Source organism: Canis lupus, chromosome 22 (genome assembly GCF_011100685.1).
Source record: "Canis lupus familiaris isolate Mischka breed German Shepherd chromosome 22, alternate assembly UU_Cfam_GSD_1.0, whole genome shotgun sequence".
NCBI classification, from domain to species: Eukaryota; Metazoa; Chordata; class Mammalia; order Carnivora; family Canidae; genus Canis; species Canis lupus.
In genome coordinates this window covers 7,912,534-7,934,809 of record NC_049243.1, presented here as the reverse complement: position 1 = coordinate 7,934,809, position 22,276 = coordinate 7,912,534, and the positions used below count along the sequence as shown (strand labels likewise).

The 22,276-nt window shown below is 37.6% G+C and overlaps 1 protein-coding gene across 6 annotated transcripts in view; it reads right to left on the bottom strand.

The window, feature by feature from the left end:
- Window positions 1–1,015: 1,015 nt before the first annotated feature.
- The window catches only part of EPSTI1 (epithelial stromal interaction 1), a 93,912-nt gene continuing 72,651 nt past the window's right edge, over window positions 1,016–22,276 (bottom strand). For all 6 annotated transcript variants that reach the window (XM_038569629.1, XM_038569630.1, XM_038569633.1 and 3 more), the window contains 3 exons: window positions 13,831–13,904; window positions 8,221–8,320; window positions 1,016–1,556 (listed from right to left, as the gene is read on the bottom strand). In XM_038569629.1, coding sequence (XP_038425557.1) covers window positions 1,548–1,556; window positions 8,221–8,320; window positions 13,831–13,904 — 183 coding nt within the window. In that variant the 3' untranslated portion in view covers window positions 1,016–1,547. The remainder of the gene's footprint in view (window positions 1,557–8,220; window positions 8,321–13,830; window positions 13,905–22,276) is intronic.

The window sequence follows — 22,276 nt, the reverse complement described above, 5'->3', positions numbered from 1 at the left end:
ACCTCTCTCTCTGTGTGTCTCTCATGAATAATAAATAATATCTTAAAAAATAAAAAAATATTAAAAATATATATATATACACACACACACAATGGAATACTACTTAACCAGTGAAAAGAATGAAATCTTGCCATTTGTGACATGAATGGACCTTGAGGGTAGTATTCTGAGTGAAATAAGTATGATAGAGAATGACAAATACTGCATGGTTTCACTTATATGTGCAATCTAAAAATAAAACAAACAAACAAAACTCAAATACACAGATAACAGACTAGTAGTTGCCAGAGAAGTTTTAGGAAAGTAGGGGAGTGGGTGAAGGGGATCAAGAAACACAAACTTCCAGATATAAAATAAGTAAGTTTTGGGTATATAATGTACAGCGGGGAATATACCAAGTAGTATTGTATCAACTTTGCAAGGTGGTAGATGGTAACCAGTGGTGATCAGTTTGCAATGTATACAAATGTTGAATCATTATATTATACACCTGAAACTAATATAACATTGTATGCCAATTACATATCATTAAAAAAAAAAGGTCTTACTTGCCCAGCTGTAAAAATTTTCTCTTCCAACCTTCATTCTAAGACTAAATGCAATGCTCTCCTCTATACCATAGAGTTGGGCCTAGAGCATAAAGCATGGAAAACCAATATTTTTGTACTCTAAGGTCTATAACTTGGTTAAAGGGCATAAAAGTAGAATAGGAAAGCCTACTGAATTATCTATAGGAAATAGGTTGCATAGAGAAAAGACAAGTTTCCAAACCATACATGGTAACTACATTTGTATCTAGTTGATTTTTAGGTAAACAATGGCCTTTCAGGGAATTAACTGCCTGCTCTGAAAAACCAGAGGCATAGTACTAGTAAGTAAATCAATATCAAAGGCAGATCCAATAGTGATTGCATTCCTACATTTGATGTATATGGACTATAAAGAAGAAAATAAAATTGAGACCCATCAAAAGAGAAAAACTCAAGAGCTTTTCATTAAAAATAAAAACAAAGCATTTATATAGAAGTATTTCAAAATTTATTTGTAAATGTATTTAAAAGAGTATAAAAGATTTATCATTTTCTTTTGCCCAAGTTTGTACCCCGGATTACATAGAGCTTAAAATCTAAAAAATGCCAAAGCTTCCCCAAACCTGATCTGAGAATTACATAAGAATTAGCTGCTTAAAGAGACAAGCATGTAGCATCCAAAGCTCTTGCAAGCGTGAGACTATCAAATGATTCCCTCCTTTTTCATCATACTAACATTGCTGTAATTATGCTTCCAATAACATGTGAAACCAATGAGGAAAATAGTGTAAAATTCCACTGGTAGTAGAAATTTAATATGAGCTTAGCAAGCAGCTCCTGTGAACACCCATAAATAATGACAGGGAAAAACTGGTCATCCTCAATTGTTCAGCTGAGTAGGTGGGCAATTTGAAGTCAAGGTAAAACAGCAAGGGTAAACAAAGTAGCATTAAGGAAAAGCATCAAGTGAGGTCCTTCAAGGTCAGTTGACAAAGGACAGATGTAAGTAAATATTTCTCACACATCCTGGAAGAAAAAGAAAACAAAAATTAGTATAAGCAGCAAAACAAAATTCAGAGCCTTTGTTAAGTACAAAATGAAGTTCCTTCAAAGAATGCTCTTTACTCTCTTGGGCTTAAATGCCCATTTTTTAATGATTTGTCCCAGTGACACGTTTTGATTTTCAAGACCCATTGCATTGGATTCACAAAATAGTCTCTGTCAACAAAGTAATGGCTTGTTGAGTGACAGCTCATCAGCTGTGTTCTTGGAGATAGGCTAACATGGGTCAGGAATAAGAGTGTTCACAAATACTGTCACCCACCTCCATGGTTACAGCAAGGACAGGACAAACACTGTGAAGCAGAACAATTTAAATGGAAATGTATGGATTAGAACGGACTTGTATTATGCAGCAGAAAGGTGACTTCTAAGGGGTCCCTCGAGGAAGGGAGATAGACCAGAGGGAGATAGACTAAATGAGTCCCCTCCACCCCTCACCCTGTGCAAAGGGTCAAGAAGCCTCCATCAAGCCTCCCAGAATGCTGGGCAATGTTACACTTGGAATTCAGACTATTGCTGTTCTAACATTCTGGGAAATTTAAATCTCAGGTTGCCTCACAGATCATGGCAAATGCACAACCACCCTTGAAGACACCAGATTTAGGGTTCCCACAGCATTTCAAAGGGTCTCACCTACTGGTGTCAAAGAAAAGAGAAATTGAAGTGATTCTTTCAAAGTGTTACCCGAGTTATATCATGAAAAGTAGTAGAGGAGACTAGAAAACCAAAAGTTTTTTTTTTTAAGATTTTATTTATTTATTCATGAGAGATACAGAGAGAGAGAGAGAAGCAGAGACACAGGCAGAGGGAGAAGCAGGCTCCAGGCAGGGAGCCTGATGTGGGACTCGATCCCGGGACTCCAGGATCATGCCCTGGGCTGAAGGCAGGCACCACACTGATGAGCCACCCAAGGATCCTCACCAAAAGTTTTTTAATGTAAAAATAATTTTAAATTATCAAAGAATATATAAGTGTATTTATATATTTATACATATTTTTATATATGCATTTATATATTTATATATGTATATACACACAGAGATTAAGGAATATGAGACTAATGTGATTTAAATTTTAAAAGACTGAAAGATAAATGTCAATCTAATTTGTCTACCTAAAATACACTTATCAAAGGCCTACTCCTTAAGTGTTTATATGATGTCCCAAGAAATAAGTTTTTCTCTCTTTAGCTTTCATCATTGTTTTGTTGTATTTTCTGTCTTCCTCCTTTTCTTCTTCTTCAGCTTTGTACAGATTCCAGTAGTTCCTCCAAGCCCCATCTGTGAATTCTCCTCGTTCATTCCTAGGGGAGCTCCGGTGTCATTTATCAACTCCCAAATAAATGACACAGCCTAAATATATTATGCATACTAAACTTTTGTCCACTTGTTATTTACAAAACATGTTCAGGATAAAATCTTCATATATGGCTTCTCTTCTTTCTTCTGGATGGTGTCCTTTGATGAACAGATGTTTCATTTTAATGTATATTTATTGTTTCTTTTTGGTTTATACTTTGGGTCTTACAAAATCCACCCTAGTTCAAGGTTATAAATAGTCTATTTTCTTCTAAAATTTGAAAAGTCCTCTTTTCTACTTACAAGCCTTAATCCACCTCCTGTTGAATGGTTATGATTTCATGCAGGTACTCAGCTGTCCCAATAGCATTTGTTGAAGAGGACACTTTCCTCCAATGATGTGCTTTGCCTTCTGTCATATGTCAGAATTCCAGAAATGGTTGGCTGGGTCTGCCTATGCCTATTCCAGACTGTATTAAATGTTCAAGTCCCCACACTTACTTCTTTATTTTTAGTAGTGAATTGGTTATTCCCGGTTCTTTGCTTTGATTAGAATTTAATTAAATCTATAGATTATGACAGGTCATTCCGATCCTTATCCATTAACAAAGTATAACTTCATACATTTATTCCTTAAGGTATTTCTTTAAAAATTGAGGGGGATCCCTGGGTGGCTCAGCGGTTTAGCACCTGCTTTCGGCCCAGGGCATGATCCTGGAGTTCCAGGATCAAGTCCTGCATCAGGGTCCCTGCATGGAGCCTGCTTCTCCCTCTGCCTGTGTTTCTGCCTCTGTCTCTCTCTCTCTCTCTCTGCGTCTCTCATGAATAAATAAATAAAATCTTTTTAAAAATGTATATATTTTTTAAAGGTTGCATTGCCTTCTTGGTTTTATCTTTTTATTAATTTTCTGTTTATTTGCAATGTATAGACATGACGTTTTTATATATTGATCCCATATCTACCAACATTGTTGTCCTCTTACTTATTCTAATAACATAAAATCAATTCTTTTGGATTTTTCTGAGTAGATAATTGTATCATCTGTGATTTATAAATGTTTCTTTTCCTTTCAACCCTTGCATATGACTTAAAGGAAAAGCTTTTGATGTATTTCTATTACAGATTTTTTGCTCCCTTTATTAGCTAAAGAAATGTCCTTTCCATTTCTCCTTTCTGAGCAGCTTTTACCACAAATGAGTATTGAAATTTATCAAATGTTTTCTCTGTATCTACTGAGATGATCATATGGTGTTTCTCCTATAATTTATGAGGTAAATCATCTCAGTTTGTTTTGTTTTGTTTACTCATTTGTGATAAATCAAGCTTGCATCAGGGATAAATCCAATTTGATAAGGATATATTATGCTTTTTAAAGAAATTCATTATTGAATCTGTCAAAATTTTGTGATTTTTTGAATCTGTTTATGAGTGAGCCTATATACATATTTCTTCGTATAGTCTTTGTGTGAACTTGATTCAAGTTATATTCACTTGCTTAATCCTTTGGGAGAATATCTTCTTTTTTCATTTATCTGGAAAAATTTCTAGACATTTAGAATTATCTGGGTTTTTTTTTTAATATTTAGTAGAGCTTTTCTGCAATATATCTCAGCCTGGTTTATTTTTTTTTTCTGGTTTATATTTTAAGAAAAGACAGTGACAAATTAGATAGCGTTTGTATCATTTTGAATTCCCACCAACGACGTGTGAACAGCCCTCCCCACAGCCTTGCCAACAGAGCATATTGCCAATCTTTTGTTCTTTTGCCAAAATAATAGATGGGAAATGGTATTTTGATTTAGTTCTTAATTTGTGTACCTTTTATTGTGATGAATTCATTGAGTGTTTTAATTCCAAAGATTATGTTTCTTTATTCCTTGAAGTTCTATTTTGTTCTTTTTCAAATCTTCTTGGTCGTCTTTGTCTCTTGTTTTTGCTCATTGTTTAAAATCCAATATTTATTCCATCAAATGTCTTATATATAGCTATTTTAAATTCAGTATATCAAATCATTTGGTTCTAAATCTTTGTTGTTTCACCAACGCTCAATCACAGCCACCTGTTTCCTTGTGCTTGTGCTAAGTTCCAATCACTGTCTTATGTTTGGGGTATATCAGTGAACAAAACAATCAAGGGCCCTAACTGATGCAACATGGAACATACATTACCACAGGAAGAGGCTAAGAGTAAACAGTAAATAATAGATAAAAGCAAATAATGTTAGAAAGGTATGTTAGAAGTTGCAGAGTGCCATAGGAAAAAGAAGTAGAGCCCAGAAAAATGATGACTAGACCCCAGGGATGAAGGCACAAATAGCAGCATTAAATATGGCAAAGGAAACTTCACTGAGGTGAATCCAAGAAAATGCTTAGAGAATAAACCATATAGAGATGAGTATAGAGGGAGCAGCTGGGCAAGGGCTATAAGGTTAAAGTAGTCAGTTCTTTAAGTTTTTAAAAAGCAGCAAGAAAGCTAGTGTGGCTGGGAGGAATAAAGAAGAAGGGCAGTGCTGGGAGAGCTCCAGAAGGATAAAGTGGGCTCTAGGTCAGGAAACACATGGTAGGCTATTGTACAGATTTCGGCTTTTAATCCATGTGATTTAGAGAGTGATGGGGGCCACTAGAAGATTTTAAGCAGGGAGGTTACAGGATCTGGCTTCTGAGTCAAAGCGATCACTCTCATATTGAGAATAGGTTGTAGGTGGTTAAGTGTAGAAGCAAGGAAACCATCTAGGAGACTATTTCAAGAATCTAGACGAGCACTAATAGAAGTTGGAAGCAGGATAATAGTGGTGGAGGTAGTGAGACGATGCTGCTTTGTACCTATTTGGAGAAGTCAAGAAGATTTGCTGACGGATCAAATGTGAGGATGTGAGATGGGTTATATCAATATATAAAAGGAAAAAGCACAGATGGAGTACTCCAGGTAGAAGGTATCCAAGGTTAACTTTTAGACATGGTAAGGTTGAAATGTCCATTAGACATGCAAGTAGAGATACTGGGTGGATAAATGGATATGCAAGTCTGGAGTCAAAGAAGAGGTCAAGGCTGGAATTAGAAATGTGGGCGTTTTAAGCATATAAGTGGTATCTAAGTTCATGAGAATGAATGAGGCCACCAAGGTGTTAAATGAACATAAAGTTCAGGAGGTGATCCTACGTGGATCTCTGAGGTGCTCCAATGTGGAGAAGACAGCAAGATGCAGGGGATTCAAAAGGAGAATGAAAAGGAGTAACCACTGAGATTGATGGAAACCCAGGAGAGTATAATGCCCCAAAGCCAAGTAAACAGTTTCAGAGAGGAGGGAGTGAATCACTGTGACAAGTGATACTTTTGATAGGTCAAAAAATGAAGACTGAAAATAACCACTGGACTATGTAATATGGACATTATTGTTAGTGACCGTGACAAGCGCATTATGGTTAGACTGCTAAAGTCTAAATCAGGATTTAAATGAGCCTATGAGAAGCAGAAGAAAGAAATTACAGACAGCTAAAGGACAGATATCTCTTGAAGTTTTGCTTGAAAGGGGAACAGAGAAACAGGACAATAGCAAGAGAAAGAGGAATATCAATACAATTTATATTTTTACCATATGCTGATGGGAATTTTCTAGCTCAGATGAATATTTGACGGTTCAGGAGAGAGGGGAGTAGGGTTAGAACAAAGTCTGCAAAGACTTTGTTAGAACAAAGAGGTAAAGATGTCTGAAGGGAGGTGCAGGTGGGGGCCTGAGGAAGCTCTCACCCTTCTGTCACTGCTTCTTTCAGTAAGGGAAGAGCTGATAATCACTCTGGACTTGGACAAGACTATCCTACTAAGGAAACTTTAATATCCCTCACTCATATCATGGGAAAATGATGTTCCTTTCTTTTTATCCATGAAGAATCTAAGCAGAGATTTACAGCCCATTTCCATAAGGCCTATACATCTCACTTCCCTAAGACCTACCAATAGTCAGTGGTGAACCAGATTTCCAAATCCTCATTCCCTTAACAGCAGTCCATGTGATGTTCACTTACTCTCTCCCACACCTTCCCCTCAATCCCAGATAATTTTCTAAGTACTTTCTAACTTTCAAGAGTTGGTAAGTAGAGGAGAAAATGTGCAGAGTTTCCAAGTTCTGTCCAAAATCCAAGTTTCAATCATGTCTCACAACTTATAAATTCCATGAACTTGAGTAATGTCTTCAAGTAACAATGCCCCATTTTCCACATGACTCCAAAACACATATTCTTATGAATAAGTCAGTAATTTGTAAAATGTAACTCATGATGCAAAGATACTGTGTTTTGATTCTTTTCTCTCTCTTCCATGTTGTCCCTATTCTGAATGTATTCTGAATGCCATAGTGATACACATGAGTATATATCATGGATACACATCCAGTATGATTCCTTGCAAATTTGCCTACATTAATTATATATATACATATTTTTGTGAAATCTATTCAATTTTTAACTGCTAAATCCCTTTCAAGAAAACATGCTTAAGACTTCCAACAGATTGTCTTCTCAAAAATTATCTTTTGTCCATCAGGTATTTATTAAAGGGTGATCTCTAGAATTTCCAGCAAGCACTTGGTTGTTTTGTTGTATTTTACCAGTTTAAAGATTTCTATCTGCTCCATTTTTTAGTAGGTACGTAGGCACTTGGGCTTCAATTAGATTATAAAACCCACTATAGTTAGTTTTGATTCTATACACATTGCAAAACCTGCAATCATATACATTCCAAAGATTCAGTGCTGGTTCAAAGATATATTGTGCACGCAAAACACATTAAGCACATATTATAACACAAGTTGCAAGATTTTCTTCACAGAAATCCATAAGGACATTTCATTTCCAAAAAGGGCCTTTTGCTGTAGGGTTTTCTAAAAATCATTTTGTAGTGAAAAATTAAATACCGGTTTCTTTGATGTGCTAGTTTCACTGAAAGAATATATTGCTAGAGAATGCTTACTATTTTTATAACCATATTACACTTAAAATCTTCTTGAAAAAAAATTTCATTTGTTTTTGTTGTAGGTCTGGGCAAGGGGTGATAAAAAAAAAAATCTTTATAGCCCAGGCAATCACACTGAGAACAAAGGGCAGGTGTCATTTTTTATTGTGATTGGCCAGCACTGAAACCAGGACTTTCTCCCTCTCTCTAGAAACTATTGTGGAATTTACAGTAATCACCCTGGCTGACCGCCCATCACACAGCTGAACAGCACACCAAAAAAATAATACCCTGGGAGAAGGCCACAGCATATTTTTTAAATTCTCATTGTTTTTACTCTTCAACTTTGAAAGATTTTTTTTAAGAGAAAAGAAAAAACTCACCCAGCTGTTACCACTATTCATATTCCAGTGGCCTCCAAAGTGCTCCAAACCACCTGGTTGACTTTTGCCTTGGAGCCGGTCCAGAAAAACATTATTTACCCTTTAAACAATGAAAAATGTGTATAAGTGGAAAGCTTGCTACAGGGCTGAGAGATTTTTTGAGAACCTAACATGCTGCATGAACCAGCTCTGGGGATTGCTTTCCCCCCTCAGCTTAGAAGTAATCTATAGAAACTTCTTTTCACATTAACCATATGACATGCTGTTCACAGCCCTTTGCTGGAACTGGTGCCAGTTGTGACTCCTACCAAAGGGGGCACAATTCTGAACTTCAGAGCTTCATTCCTTCATCTTCTACCTAGTTTGGCAATAGCCTTGTTCCCCAGCAACCACACCCCCCACCCCAAGCCTTGCCATGTATGAACTCCAGAGGCTGAGGAGAGGGAAGCTTCAGCAAGACCTAAAACATGAAGAGGAACCCAAAATACCTCTGTGGCAAGTCATTACGATGGAGATGTCCCTCCCATGTGCCCTGTCCCCCACTGCCAGTCTTGCTAAAATCCCATAAGTGAAAAGTAGAGGGAAATGGGAAGAGAGTATAAGAAATGGGAAACATCCAAAGAGGGAAACTCAAACTTTCAAAAGGAAGAATAATAAATAGATCTTTCCCTGATGTTTGGTCATACCTGCAGCAACCAATTTCAGAAATTAAGGTTAACACGTGTAAGGTAAAACCTTAAGGAAAAAAAAAAAAAAAAAAAAAAAAAAAAAAAACCTTAAGGAGAGGCAAGAAAATGATTATAGTAAAGGTCAGAATAAGAGTTAACTGTAGGGTAGTGGTTATATTCTATTTCTGGAGCTGGCTACTTGGCTGTTCACTCTGTAATTAATCATTCTAAATATCTGTTTCGTGGACATTCCTGTGGGTTATATACTATAGCTTTTAAATTTTAAAAAGTAAATTAAAGGCAACACCATGCCCCAAGTTGCCTATGTGTGGTTAAGTGGAGTCAGGGACGTAGAAGCTGGAGACTCAGCACTGTGATCTGTATCCTATGATGTCAACGGATTACTGAGGAACAGTGTCATTAAGACCATAAGCTTCTTGGCAGAAACACAGTGCCTCGTGCAGAACAACAGCTCAGTATATGTTTATGGAAGGAAGGGGAGGTAGGACCCAGTCCCAGCCTCCTTTTCGATCATGAAGATTGGCAGAAAGTGGCCACGGTGGGTGGCTATAAGTCAGTGACTGGGAGATTTGGGAACTTTGAAGAAAAGGACTGCTGGGTGGCAAAGTCAGAGGCTGGGTTTGTTTTGTGCCTGTCTGTGCTTGTTCAGTGCCAGCTAAAATGCCAAGTGCATGTTGACCCAGATTGATCTCTGGCTTATTGTTTTCTCAATAACTTCTAGTCCCATAGACAGTAGTCACATCTGAGTGATTAGAAAGTTTCTTTCTCCCTTCATCATAAAATATACCTGAGTGCCATATTCTAGTCAGCCAGGTTTGCTGCAGAGTGTGATGTTTATGTCATCTTTTCTAGACCTCTCAGCATGCAGATAGAACAGTTTCTTACTCAGCCAGAGGCCTGAATATTAAGAAAAAAGCTGACCCTTAAAAACACAGCTACCCTACAATCCAGTAACTGCCCTCCGGGGTATTTACCCAAAGAATACAAAAAATGCTAATTCAAACATGCACCTCTATGTTTTTTTATAGCATTTTTACAATAGTCAAACTATGGAAGCAGCCCAAGTATCCATCAATAGATAAATGGATAAATAAAAGGTGGAATGTGTGTGTGTGTGTGTGTGTGTGTGTGTGCATGGAGTATCACCCAGCCATAAAAAAGAATGAATCTTGCCATTTGCAGCAACGTGGATGGAGCCAAAGAGTAGAACACTAAGCGAAACAAGTCAGTCAGAGAAAGACAAATACCAGATGATTTCACTCATATGTAGAATTTAAGAAACAAAACAAATGAGCGGGGGCGGGGGGGAGAGAGGTAAACTGAGAAACACAGTCTTACCTATAAAGAACAAACTGATGGTTACCAGTGGGGAGGTAAGTGGAGGGATGGATGAAATAGGTGACGGGGATTAAAGACTACACTTATCATGAGGAAAAAGAGAGAAAGCTGACCCTGATTCTCCTTAACCACACAACCAATGGTATTCTGGATTGCCCATAAACCTGGGATTGTTTTCATCTAGTCTTTTTGTCAGTTAGCAGAGATGGGCTTTCCTTCAACAGTGCTCATCCACCCCACATCCAAACCACTAGAAGTCTAGAGTTGACTCTATCCACTAAGCACATCCTAAATTCTTTCCCCAGTTCTTTTCATGGCCACCATTCTAGTCCAAATCACTATCTTCTCTCATCTTATTTTTACTTCCACATTAATATATAATTATAAAAGGGATCATGCCTTGCTTCTACTTAAAACCCTATGATTTCCCATTAGTCTTTTAAATGTTTCATTTAAATTCAATTTAATTAACATATAATGTATTATGAATTTCAAAGGTAGAGTTCAGCCATTCGTTAGTTGCATATAACACCAAGTGCTCATGACATCACATGTTCTCCTTAATGTCCATCACCCAGTTACCCCATCTCCCCCACTCCCCTCTAGCAACCCTCAGTTTTTTCCTAGAGTTAAGAGTCTCTTATGATTTCCCATTAGTCTTAGAATAAAATCACTGGCTTACAAAATCTTGTTATTTTCTGGCTCCCACTAACCTCATTTCATCTTACTCTCTTCCTTACCATCTATAATCCAATCACTTGAGACTCAAAAAATCCAACTCATTTCCACTTTAGGACCTTTGCATTTTTTTCCTATACCTTAATAATAAGGGATATCTAAGTTTATGTTTTGAACCTCAGTCTCTATGTGACTGTCTCTTGTCCTTTGATGTTACCTCTTCATGGAGAAACTATCACCTCCAATCTCTCCCCTCACAATACATATCATTGTCTGAAATACTCTTGTTGTTGACTTGTTGACTTTTGTTTCTTTTTTCCAAATTGAAATTTCCATGGAGTCAGGGATATTCTCTGCCATTTTATGCCTATTCCCAGTGCCTAGAACAAAACCTTTATGGAGTGTGTCCTGATAGGTAAAAAGTGAATAAATGATTCATCCAGGTGCATGGTCCCCACATCTGCCTGCTTCTGTGACTGCAGCTACATCATGAAACCACCAATGGTGGTGAGTATAGGCTGGAAAACAGCCCAATGTCCACTGCTGTCAGTTTGTTCCCACGCTGTGAAGACAGATGGCTTGTCATGTACGCAGGTGGTATTATTCACTTTTGAGCATCAGTTACTAAGAGGACAGCAGAGTGGGTTCAACCAGAGATCGTAGGTAGTAAAGAGTTTGAATTTTCAATAGGAATTGAGAAAAACAAAGAAAAGAAAAAGCGCCAGTTCATGCTTTTGTTTACTAGTGTTAGAAAGTACATATATTTTATTACTGTCAAACCACTGTTCTGGATTTTCTTATAAGGGTTAATATGGATAAAAACTATTATTTAAGAATAGGTCAAGTTTCTGTAAATCAACTCCGTCAACTCCAGGTTTCAGCTCATAGCCCAGAGCTTTTCAAACCCTTGACCTACATGCTTTGTCTTTTCTCTCTGAGGTTTCAACTTTCTTCTCTTACTCAGAAAGTTACCATGGGTCAGGTTCAGGTGCAGACAGGCTCAATCAGTACAGGATGCATTGAAAAGCTTGTGAGGAATTCCACAAGCTTTTATTATAAAAGTCAGAGTTGATTTTTCTGCTATGTCAACTTTTAAATAGTAGAAAGCATGCTGTCTTTTTAATTCTAATAAAATTATGTCCCTGGTGATAATCTAATTTATGGCCCCTACAGACACACACACACACACACACACACAACTAGTGTTGCTGCCCTCAGCAGGAATAGTCACAGCTATTTTATTCATTAAAAGACTACTGAATATTTTCATATAACATGCAAAAACTCACTGTAAACGCTGAAGAACAATACACTCTCCTCAAAAACTGAGAACATAAAATGTGTTTAAAAACTTGATCAGTTGTCTCAAAACTGGTTACTCAGGTTATTACCCAGAGAGATTTCCTCTTAGAATAAATTTGCATCTAAATTTAACTAGAGTCAATCAAAAGAAAAAATAAGGTGTAGAAAATAAATAGCCCCACCAATATTTAGGTATCCAAAATTATGGAAATAAACTTAAATAATGAGGCTCAAGTTTCCTACAACAAGAAATTAATCCTTTCCACCTCTAATCAAATAATTTGCATTTTCATTGGATGCCCATTGAAGATGAATTTCTTAGCAATAGGGCCTATTAATGTAACATACCGCACTATCTTTAAGATGCTTAAAGTTTTATAATCTAATCAATCCTCAGAAATCCAGAGAAGTAACTGGCTACTACTAACAACCAATGTTAAAGAAATGCATGATCAGGTTTTTTAGTAGGAAGAATTTTTAAAAGAAAATGAGAAAAATCAGTAAAAGAATAAACTATTTTATAACCTACTTTATTTTTTAAAAATAGGGAGCAGTAACTGTTATCCTTCCCCCCCCCCAAAAAAAAAAATAGCCTAACTAGTGTATCAGAGTTTTGGTGTTTTCTTTTAATTGGAGAAAACCACATAAATTCACACTTGATATTTTAAAACTATTTTGGCTGGACTATGGAAGCAGAATAATCCGATCGAAAAAATATGAGTACCTATCTATAGTTCACAGCTCCAGCAGAATTTGGAGCTTCTTAGCACTCTGTAAAGTCTCAATTGCAAAATGAAATCACCACAACTAAAAAATACACATTAGCAACAGTAGGAAGGTTAAATGTATAAGCGAAGCCACTCAATTTCAAAAGAATTTGCTCTTTTAGATCATGAAAGCCTTTACATTAAATTCTTCTCCTGAGATCCTCACGATCACTGCAATAAACTCAGATAACCCTAGTGCCCCCAGGAAAATTCTGGAATAATAATACATATGGCAGGTTATTTGCACTGGCCCAACATCAATATATTTTATCAGGTACTCTTAATGTCTGCTATTTGGAATAAGAGAGTACCTATAATGTTAAAACTTGCTTAATGGTTCTATTTTAAGATATTTTTGATATTTAAGATATTAAGATATCTATTTAAGATATTTATATTTTTTTATATTAATCAATATAAAATAGTTCTTGTCTGACCTTCCGTATTCAAGTATGAGTATCTCACCATCTATATGATTTCAATTATTCTAAAGTTGTCTACAAATAGTAAAAGATCATCTCAAAGTATTAAGATACTTTGTCCCATGGGAGGCAAATTAAGTATAACCTAAATAAACAAATAGTTTGACAGCAAGATTACATTTTCTAGTGTGAATTTATGCCACCTATCCAGAAAAACTGGATATTGTATGTGTATGTATGTAGCAGTTGGCATCCTCCCATCTGTACCATACCCCAATCACATAAAGATTAAAAAGGTAATATATATTCCAAAACCATACTTAATATATGACTATAGTGTTTTCTTAAAACATTGTGAAAACTTTATAGGTAATTGTTTTCATCAAGGATGCTTATTTTATTAGCTATTTATACCTCCTGTGTTCAGCTTGGTGGATTTTGGTTCTTGCTTCCTCCTGTTGCTGTTGGTTAAATTCCAGTAATTCACTCTAAGAACAATAAGAGTTTTAAAATATGGCTTTCAATTAACATGGTTGTATAGAAGATACTCAAATCAATTACATATTTAACCTCAGCTGGTATAATATTTCATTTTTGAAACTTTTACTTAAGTACCATTTCCATGTGAAATTATTGCCTTACATAATTAGGTAGCAAAAATAATCATGCCTTGGCCAAACAATAGCTCTGAGAGTATGAAATTGTAAGATTAAAAAGCCCATGTGCATACTCAAGATATTAGGCTTCATAGGTACAACATACACAGAGACAAATACAATGTGAGTTAAACTCACCTGTGTCTTACAAAGGAAAATCAAGTCAGTTCTTCAAGAAATGTCACATCATACTATTTCCTGGTATTTTCTTTAGCATTTCTTTCCCAACAAATTGATAGCAGCTTACAAATAAATGTTGGACTCGATTCTGCAGTGCAATTCTATTAGTAAAACATCCTCAATCCTGGGGAATAATCGACTTACCTATTATTGACTAGTTACTTCTAATACCAGCAGAACTTTGGACTCCCTAGAGGGGATACTTTGCTTCAGGTAGGAGATCATGTTACTACAGCCAAATCTCTGCTTCTGACATTTTGATTATTTTCCTAGAAGAGGCAACTTCCAAACTTAGTTACTCTGTTTATGGTATTAAGCCAAAGAACTAGGTGCCAGGATTGCTCTAGTATTCAACTGCCTTCCTTGAGGCAGGCTGATTTTTAACCTCTTTTCAAAGACAAAAAAAAAAAAAAAAAAAAAGGCAGAAAGAGGAGAATTATCATGACTGTGTCATAAGTTAGTGCCTGAGTCAGAGGATTTTCTGGTAGGGAAAATATTGAGACATCTTGATAAACACATGTCAACACTATAACTTTTTAAGCACAAAATGTCCTTGATGAAAACTATAAAATAAATTCAAAATTCAGATTGACTTTTCTTAAGTTTTTTTTTAAAGATTTTTTAAATTTATTTATGAGAGACACAGAGAGAGAGAGGCAGAGACACAGGCAGAAGGAGAAGCAGGCCCTGCAGGGAGCCTGATACAGGACTGGATCCCAGGACCCCGGGATCATGAACTGAGCCAAAGGCAGACGCTCAACCACTGACCCACCCACATGCCCTAGATGGACTTTTTTTTTTAACTACAAGGGCCTTCCAACATTGCATAACCCCCATAACAAAGAGACTGGTTTCATAAACTGTGACATTCAAAATATATTACTCATCAGTCCCTAAAGCACATTATTTAATTCCAATTGCTATCTGGTACCACCACTAAGGGAAGAAGTCAGAGTGTTTTCTAAATAATTGAATAATATTCACTCAACCATTCTACAGGTATTTATGCACTAGATGCCAAGCCTTATGCTAGAGGTTGACTTTCCTACAATGGCATAAAGTCATTTATTTCATTTTAGTCACTATAATATTACGAACATAGTTTTAAACGTCTAGCAAGTAATAGAGCTACTTATTAGTACTACCAAGGCCTATACTAAAAGGAAAGAAGCTCCTGTCCTCCCCATCGACCCTAGAATCACTTTCAATTCCTCTGTGTGGTTTCATTTGTCAATTACCTCCTTAAGAGTATGCATATCCTGCTATTTCTTAACTTTGAAAAAACATATTATCTTTTGCCTTCCTACCATGGAAGATTTAGGTCTCTATTACTATCCCCATCCCAATCCGAACCTCCCCTCTCACCATCCTTAGCCCTCATCCTTACAATGCTTTCCAAAGTTTAGTGTGGCAGGGGAGGGACTCTGGGTGTCCTACTCTCTTTAGACTTCCAAGCCATCCTCATCTTTCCAACGTCAGCCCTGGAGGTACCAGGTGCCTCCAGTTCCTGAACTGCATCAGCACTACTTCAACTTGCACCTTACTAGTTCTTGCAAATGAGTTCTAGCTTTTTCCACTCTACATTTCAGCTTCCAAAATTCTGCTGATTCCTTTTCTTTACTGCAGTCTCCAATCTATTCTTTTGCTCTTACTGGCTTATGGCTTTATTTTTATTTTTATTTTTATTTTTATTTTTTGGATATTTCCCTTTTTTTTATATTTTTATGATAGTCACACAGAGAAAGAGAGAGAGGCAGAGACACAGGCAGAGGGAGAAGCAGGCTCCATGCAGGGAGCCCGACGTGGGACTCAATCCCGGGTCTCCAGGATCGCGCCCTGGGCCAAAGGCAGGCGCCAAACCACTGCGCCACCCAGGGATCCCTGGCTTATGGCTTTAAATAAAAAATTTCTGTGGGGGACACCTGGGTGGTGCCATCTGCTAACTGTCCAACTCTTGATTTCAGCTCAGGTCATGATCTCAAGGTCATGAGATGGAGCCCCATGTGGGGCTCCACGCTCAGTATAGAGTCTACTTGAGATTCTTTCTCCCTCTCCTGCTCGTGCTCCCTCTCTCCCTAAAATAAATAAATCTTTAAAAAAAAAATTTCCGGGATCCCTGGGTGGCTCAGCGGTTTAGTGCCTGCCTTCAGCCCAGGGCCTGATCCTGGAGACCCGGGATCGTGTCCCACGTCGGGCTCCCAGAATGCAGCCTGCTTCTCCCTCTGCCTGTGTCTCTGCCTCTCTCTCCTTCTGTGTCTCTCATGAATAAGTAAATAAAATCTTTAAAAAATAAAAAATTAAATAAATAAATAAATAAATAAATAAATAAATAAATAAATAAATTTTTCCTTCAATAGAGGGGAAGGGAGAAGAAATGGGTAGGAAATATCAGAAAGGGAGACAGAACATGGAAGATTCCTAACTCTGGGAAATGAACTAGGGGTGGTGGAAGGGGAAGAGGGCGGAGGGTGGGGGTGACTGGGTGGCGGGCACTGAGGGGTGCACTTGACGGGATGAGCACTGGGTGTTATTCTGTATGTTGGCAAATTGAACACCAATAAAAATAAATTTATTATTAAAAAAAATTTTCCTTCATCATCTTTTTGATGGACTTTAAGAAGAGAGGGACTGGAGATAAGTAAATGAAATATTTTGAAGGTACAATGTTTAACTAGAACTTAACATTTTCCAACAAAAATTTTGCCAGAATTCTGTTATTTGACTGTACAATAATTCCTAAAGATGGGCAGGTAAATAAAGTATTATTTGATGAGTGAATGAATAAGTAGAGATTATGCTTATTTTATAGATGAGGGAACAAGATCAGAAACTCAGTTTAGATAACTTATCAAGAGCTAAATGGCTCATTATTAGCAAAATAAAGACTAAAGCTTAGACTTTGTATCTAATCTCCTTTAAGATGTATCCAAAATAGGCAGTTAAGATTAAGGATAACTTGTCAGTAGTTCATCATACTCAAGTATAAATGCCAGAAATATAGCACCCATTTACACTCAAAAGTTCTAGCAGAACATATCTAGCCAAAATTAAACTCTTTTCTCAAAGGATGCTAATTCTTCTCACATGCATTAACCTACTTCTCCAAGGAGTAACTTATGATATTCAGTCTATCCTAAGCTTAATAACATGAACTCTGAACAAATTAAGTTCTCAGGAGACAAAGATAAAAACTATAAAAGGCATATATTCTGGGTATATATGACTATTATTACATATTTCTTTAAAATATTTTTTTCAGTCTTGGCAAAAAGGATCCCGTAATTCATCTGGAAAAAATTAATATGCAATCATAGCCATGAAAAAAAAGAGAAGAAATGAGGGAGAATCAGCTTCTCCAAATATTAAAACCTATCATGAAATTTTAGCAATTGAAACAATTTAATTGCATTCAGAAATCCCTGGAAATGTAGTTTACCTCCAAGTTGTATGCCAAATGCATGCAGAAGAGACAATTCAATGAATGAAGAACTAGCTAACTATTGTGAGAAAATTAAAACTGGATATTTTAAACATAAAATTAAATTTTATAGAGGTCTAAGATTTAAGCTTAAAAGATGGAACCATAGGAGTTTTCAAAGGAGGCATGGGTACATTTATTTATAAATACAGAGCAAGGAAGGTTCGGAAATAATAAAGGAAAAGGACTGATAAATTTGGCTGCATAAAAATTCAAAGCTTCCATTGGGAAAAATATCATAAACAAAATTAGAAAACAAACTTAAATTTTTTTATAACACATATAGACTAATCCAATCATTCATTCATTCATTCATTCATTCATTCAGTATCTGAGTGCTTATTATGAGCCAGGCTTGGATCTATGTGACAGGGATACGATAATGAATAAGATAGAGGAGGTCTTTGCTCCTTAAGAATTTCCACTTTCAAAAAAAGGAAACACATAAACAAGTGACACAATCAAATAAAAATCAGAAGAATGAGATAAAAATTTTTCTATCATACTGGAAAAAAGTAGAAAAGATCAACAGAAAATCAAGTGCAGTCAAGCACTTTGGTGGCATATCTAAATTAGAGAAAACAGATTCCATTTTTGGAGGATAATTCAGCAGAACCATCAACATGTAAAATGTACACATCCTTTGCAGAACTGTTTACTTTTCTTAAAGATTTTATTTATTTATTCATGAGAGACACAGAGAAAGAGGCAGAGACACAGGCAGAGAGAGAAGCAGGCTCCTTGTAGGGAGCCTGCTGCAGGACTCAATATTGCCCAGGACTTCGGGATCGACATGAGCCGAAGGCAGACGCTCAACCACTGAGCCACCCCAGCGTCCTTGCCAAACTGTTTAAAGATATACATATAAGGGATGGTCACAGTTGTATTACTGAAAAGTAAAAGTTCCAGAGAAAGTCTTAGTGCCCATTAATAAGGACCTGGATGAAGAAGTTAAAGCATTTATACAATGGAATACTATGCAGGAGAAACAAAGAATAAGATAGATGAGAGAGAAGGGGAGGCACCTATAGAGGGATCTGTAAGACACATTAAGTAATAAAAGATAGGTTCAGAGAACAAACTGATGGCTTCCAGAGGGGAGAGAGGTGAGGGCTTGGGCAAAATGAGTGAAAGCTTCCAGTAATGGAACGAACAGGTCACAGGACTAGAAGACACAGCATAGGGAGTATAATCAATGATGTTGTGATAGTGAGTGATGTATTGGGACAGATGGTAGCCACGCTTGTGGTGAACCTAGCATAGGTATAAACTTGGTAATTCCCTAAGTTGTACACCTTAATGTAACATCGTGTGCCAAATACTCAAAAAAAAAAAATTCCCATGGGACAAATAAATTATATAGAGGGAAAAAATAAAGGTAGGTCCAAAGCAGTTTTCTTGGGACTATCCCATGTGAAAAGATGGATGCACATCCATTTCAACTTTTATGTACGGATGTGTATCATACTTAAAATAATTTTCTAAAAAAAACATACAACAAAATGTTGACTATAATTATCACTGGGGAGAGAAGAAGCATGGAGGGAGAATAGGCAGGGGAAGAGGCACATCATACATGGTTTTTGCTTTCTAACTTTTGACCCAGGTGCTTGCTTCCCATCCTCATGCCATCAGCTGAGGTTTACCTGCGTGGGAGACCACTTCTGGTGTTTTATATTCCCCTCTATTTGCACATCCTAATGAATACATGGTTTTGAATACGTAAAGATGTTAAAAAGCAGAATGCTACATTATGAGGCCAAGAACCGCAGGGAGGAAGAGAAGAGGATGGGAAGAGAGGACCACGCATCATCCTATGACAGAGCAAGGACAGGGAGAGGAGGAAACACAGAGCAGGAGGGAAGAACCCGGGGCAGCGCTGATGAGGCATCGCCATGCAAGGACATCACTCCAGATGGCAGAGGGGAGGCCCTGGCATCGCTGCGCTCAGGATGATTATTCTATATCTAGCAAAGCGTATTTACGAGGGAGAGGCTGGTTTTCCTTTGGTACCATGAAGGATAATTTCAACTAATTAATTTGTTCTGCTGAATTGACAGCCTTTGCAGATGCGCCCGCATGCCTTATGAGCACATCCTTGCTTCATTTACTGGTTTCTCATACAGAAGTGCAATATCCAGTTGGACAGATATGAGAAAGTTGTTCTTGTCCCAAGGACTGAGATTTGGACGTTAAGGAGATCAAAACACTTTAAGTGGGAGGAATAAGACCCACAGCACCTGAGAAACTATCAAGCCCGTCCCACTCAGCATGCATTTGGTAAGCACTGACTGTTTCCCGGACAGCTGGATGCATGCTGCAGGGACCGATGCAAATAGATACAGCTCCACCCTGAAGGAAACCGCAGTGTAACAAGGGGAACTGCAAGACAAAGCACAAAGAAATAGACTGCTGAACAATTCAAGCAACAGGACATGGGCATACAAAGGAAGGGGTGCAGGGAAACAAGGAGCAAGTTTTGCTGGGTGTTGTTCAACAATATACGTAGGCCAGGAAGTCTCCCAGAGGAAAGAGAGCCCGTCTTTTCACTGCTTTCCATGTCTCCCTACATTCAGACAAAGCTCCACACAAAGAGGGCACTGAATAATAAGATAAATAAAATCTCACCTTGGAGATGCAAAGAGCAGAACCTGCTGTAGACATTGGCCAACATGGGGTACGTAAGTGTGGACAACTCAGCAAGCTGTGCCTCTGCCTTTGCTCACCCCTCCGGGAGGGTCGCTCTTGCCAGGGGACAGGCTGGGGAGCTGCAAGTAGTGCCAGAGATCCATGCTGGGGCCCAAGCTAACAGTGAGAAGTAGAGGACTCACCATTCCTGCTAGAGGCTGTAGAAGTTGCTTCTGTGCAGTCCAATGGGCCAAAGGGTCAACCACACAGCAGCCAGGTGTGTGCAAGAGCGACACTGGGGAAACCCGCTGTGGCCAGAATGAAAGGGATGCCCCAGAGCAAGGCTGTGTGCAGTAACTGAAGAGTAAAATAGGGTCATTTTGAAGTCATGTCTGAATCCTAGGGAGGCATGTTTCGGACATGGTTCAGCTTGACCACTTTATGTCAACATTAAAGTGCTGTCGCCTGGCCAGGACAAACTTCCCCCAGGAGAGGATGTTGTCTCCACTCAAGGGGAAAAAGACAGTGGAAGCTGGAGAGCTGATGCCACAGATGTTAAAGAATCCCTTCTATTGAATGTTTTTAAATACATGAGAGGAGCTTTATGGGAAGGGGATGGCTGAGAGAAGTCTTGGTTTGGGGGCTCCTCACAGCAATGCCTTTGTCCAGAAGGACAAAGATGGAGAAACGTGGAAACCATGTTAACAAATTAAGAGGAGACAACCAAATCAAATGAACTAAATATTAATGGGTAAAGCAGGGGAGTCAAAAATAGCATTAATCCTGTGTATTCTCCTTGTACTAATTAGTGTTTTAGTTGTACCATTTTAATATAAAGAGAAATGGACGTCCAGCTATAAAAACCATGGAATCACATAGCTCTCTGTCCCCCAGCCCAGAAATATTTCCTAATCAACTTTCTTTTTTTGAAAAAATATTTCTCATAAAACGTACTTATTCATCATGGAAAGAGCAGAAAGTACAGAAACAATAAAGGAAGACACAGGAGTGCCTGGGGTGGCTCAGTCAGTTAAGCATCTGCCTTCCGCTCAGGTCGTGATCTCAGGATCAAGCCCCACGTCTTCTCCTTGCTCAGCCCAGAGTCTGCTTCTCCCTCTCCCTCTGCTCCTCCCCCAACTCATGCTCACTCTCTCTCTCCCTCTCTCTCAAATAAATAAATAAAATATTTTCTTAAAAAAATAAAATAAAAATAAAGGAGGACATAATGATCACCCATAAAATCTCTCTACCCAGGGATAACATGTCCGTATATTTTCCTTCATTTCTTGATTTATGCAAGATTATAACCTCTTATCAGCACCTCAGGGCACATTTGTAGGCTTACCACGTGCCAGGCATTAAGATGAACTGTCTACAAGCTTTCTCCCATTTGATCCTAGAAACAGTATCACAAGGTAAACAACTACCATACATAGTAAAGCTTAGAGGGATGAAGTAATCTGCACAAAGTACAATGAGAAGAGGCAGGTTTCAAAACTTGCCTGGAGTCTATTTTACAAAGTGTATTTATTTTTCATTTTTATATAGATGATAGTATCCCCATCTCTTTAAAACACAGTAGCAACTGCTACATGGTATTCCAAACTCCAAACTTCTCAAATCCTCTTTCACTAAACAAGTGTTTTCAAACCTTCCAGTAATATTAAAAAAAAAAAAAAACACAATGCTTAGGTATACACCCTGTGAACATCTCTCTGATCTCTGATGATTTCCACAGAATAAACTTATACTTTTACATCTAATGCTTATACATTTAGGAAATTCTAATTTGAAGTCGTCAAAGAGCCCTTCTGTTCACCTCTTACGAGCAGCAGAACAAGGGAGTTTGAGGTATTTTTTAATAGCTAATTCTGTAGGCTCTCCTTGCCCCAGCAAACACACAAATTATTGTCTATAT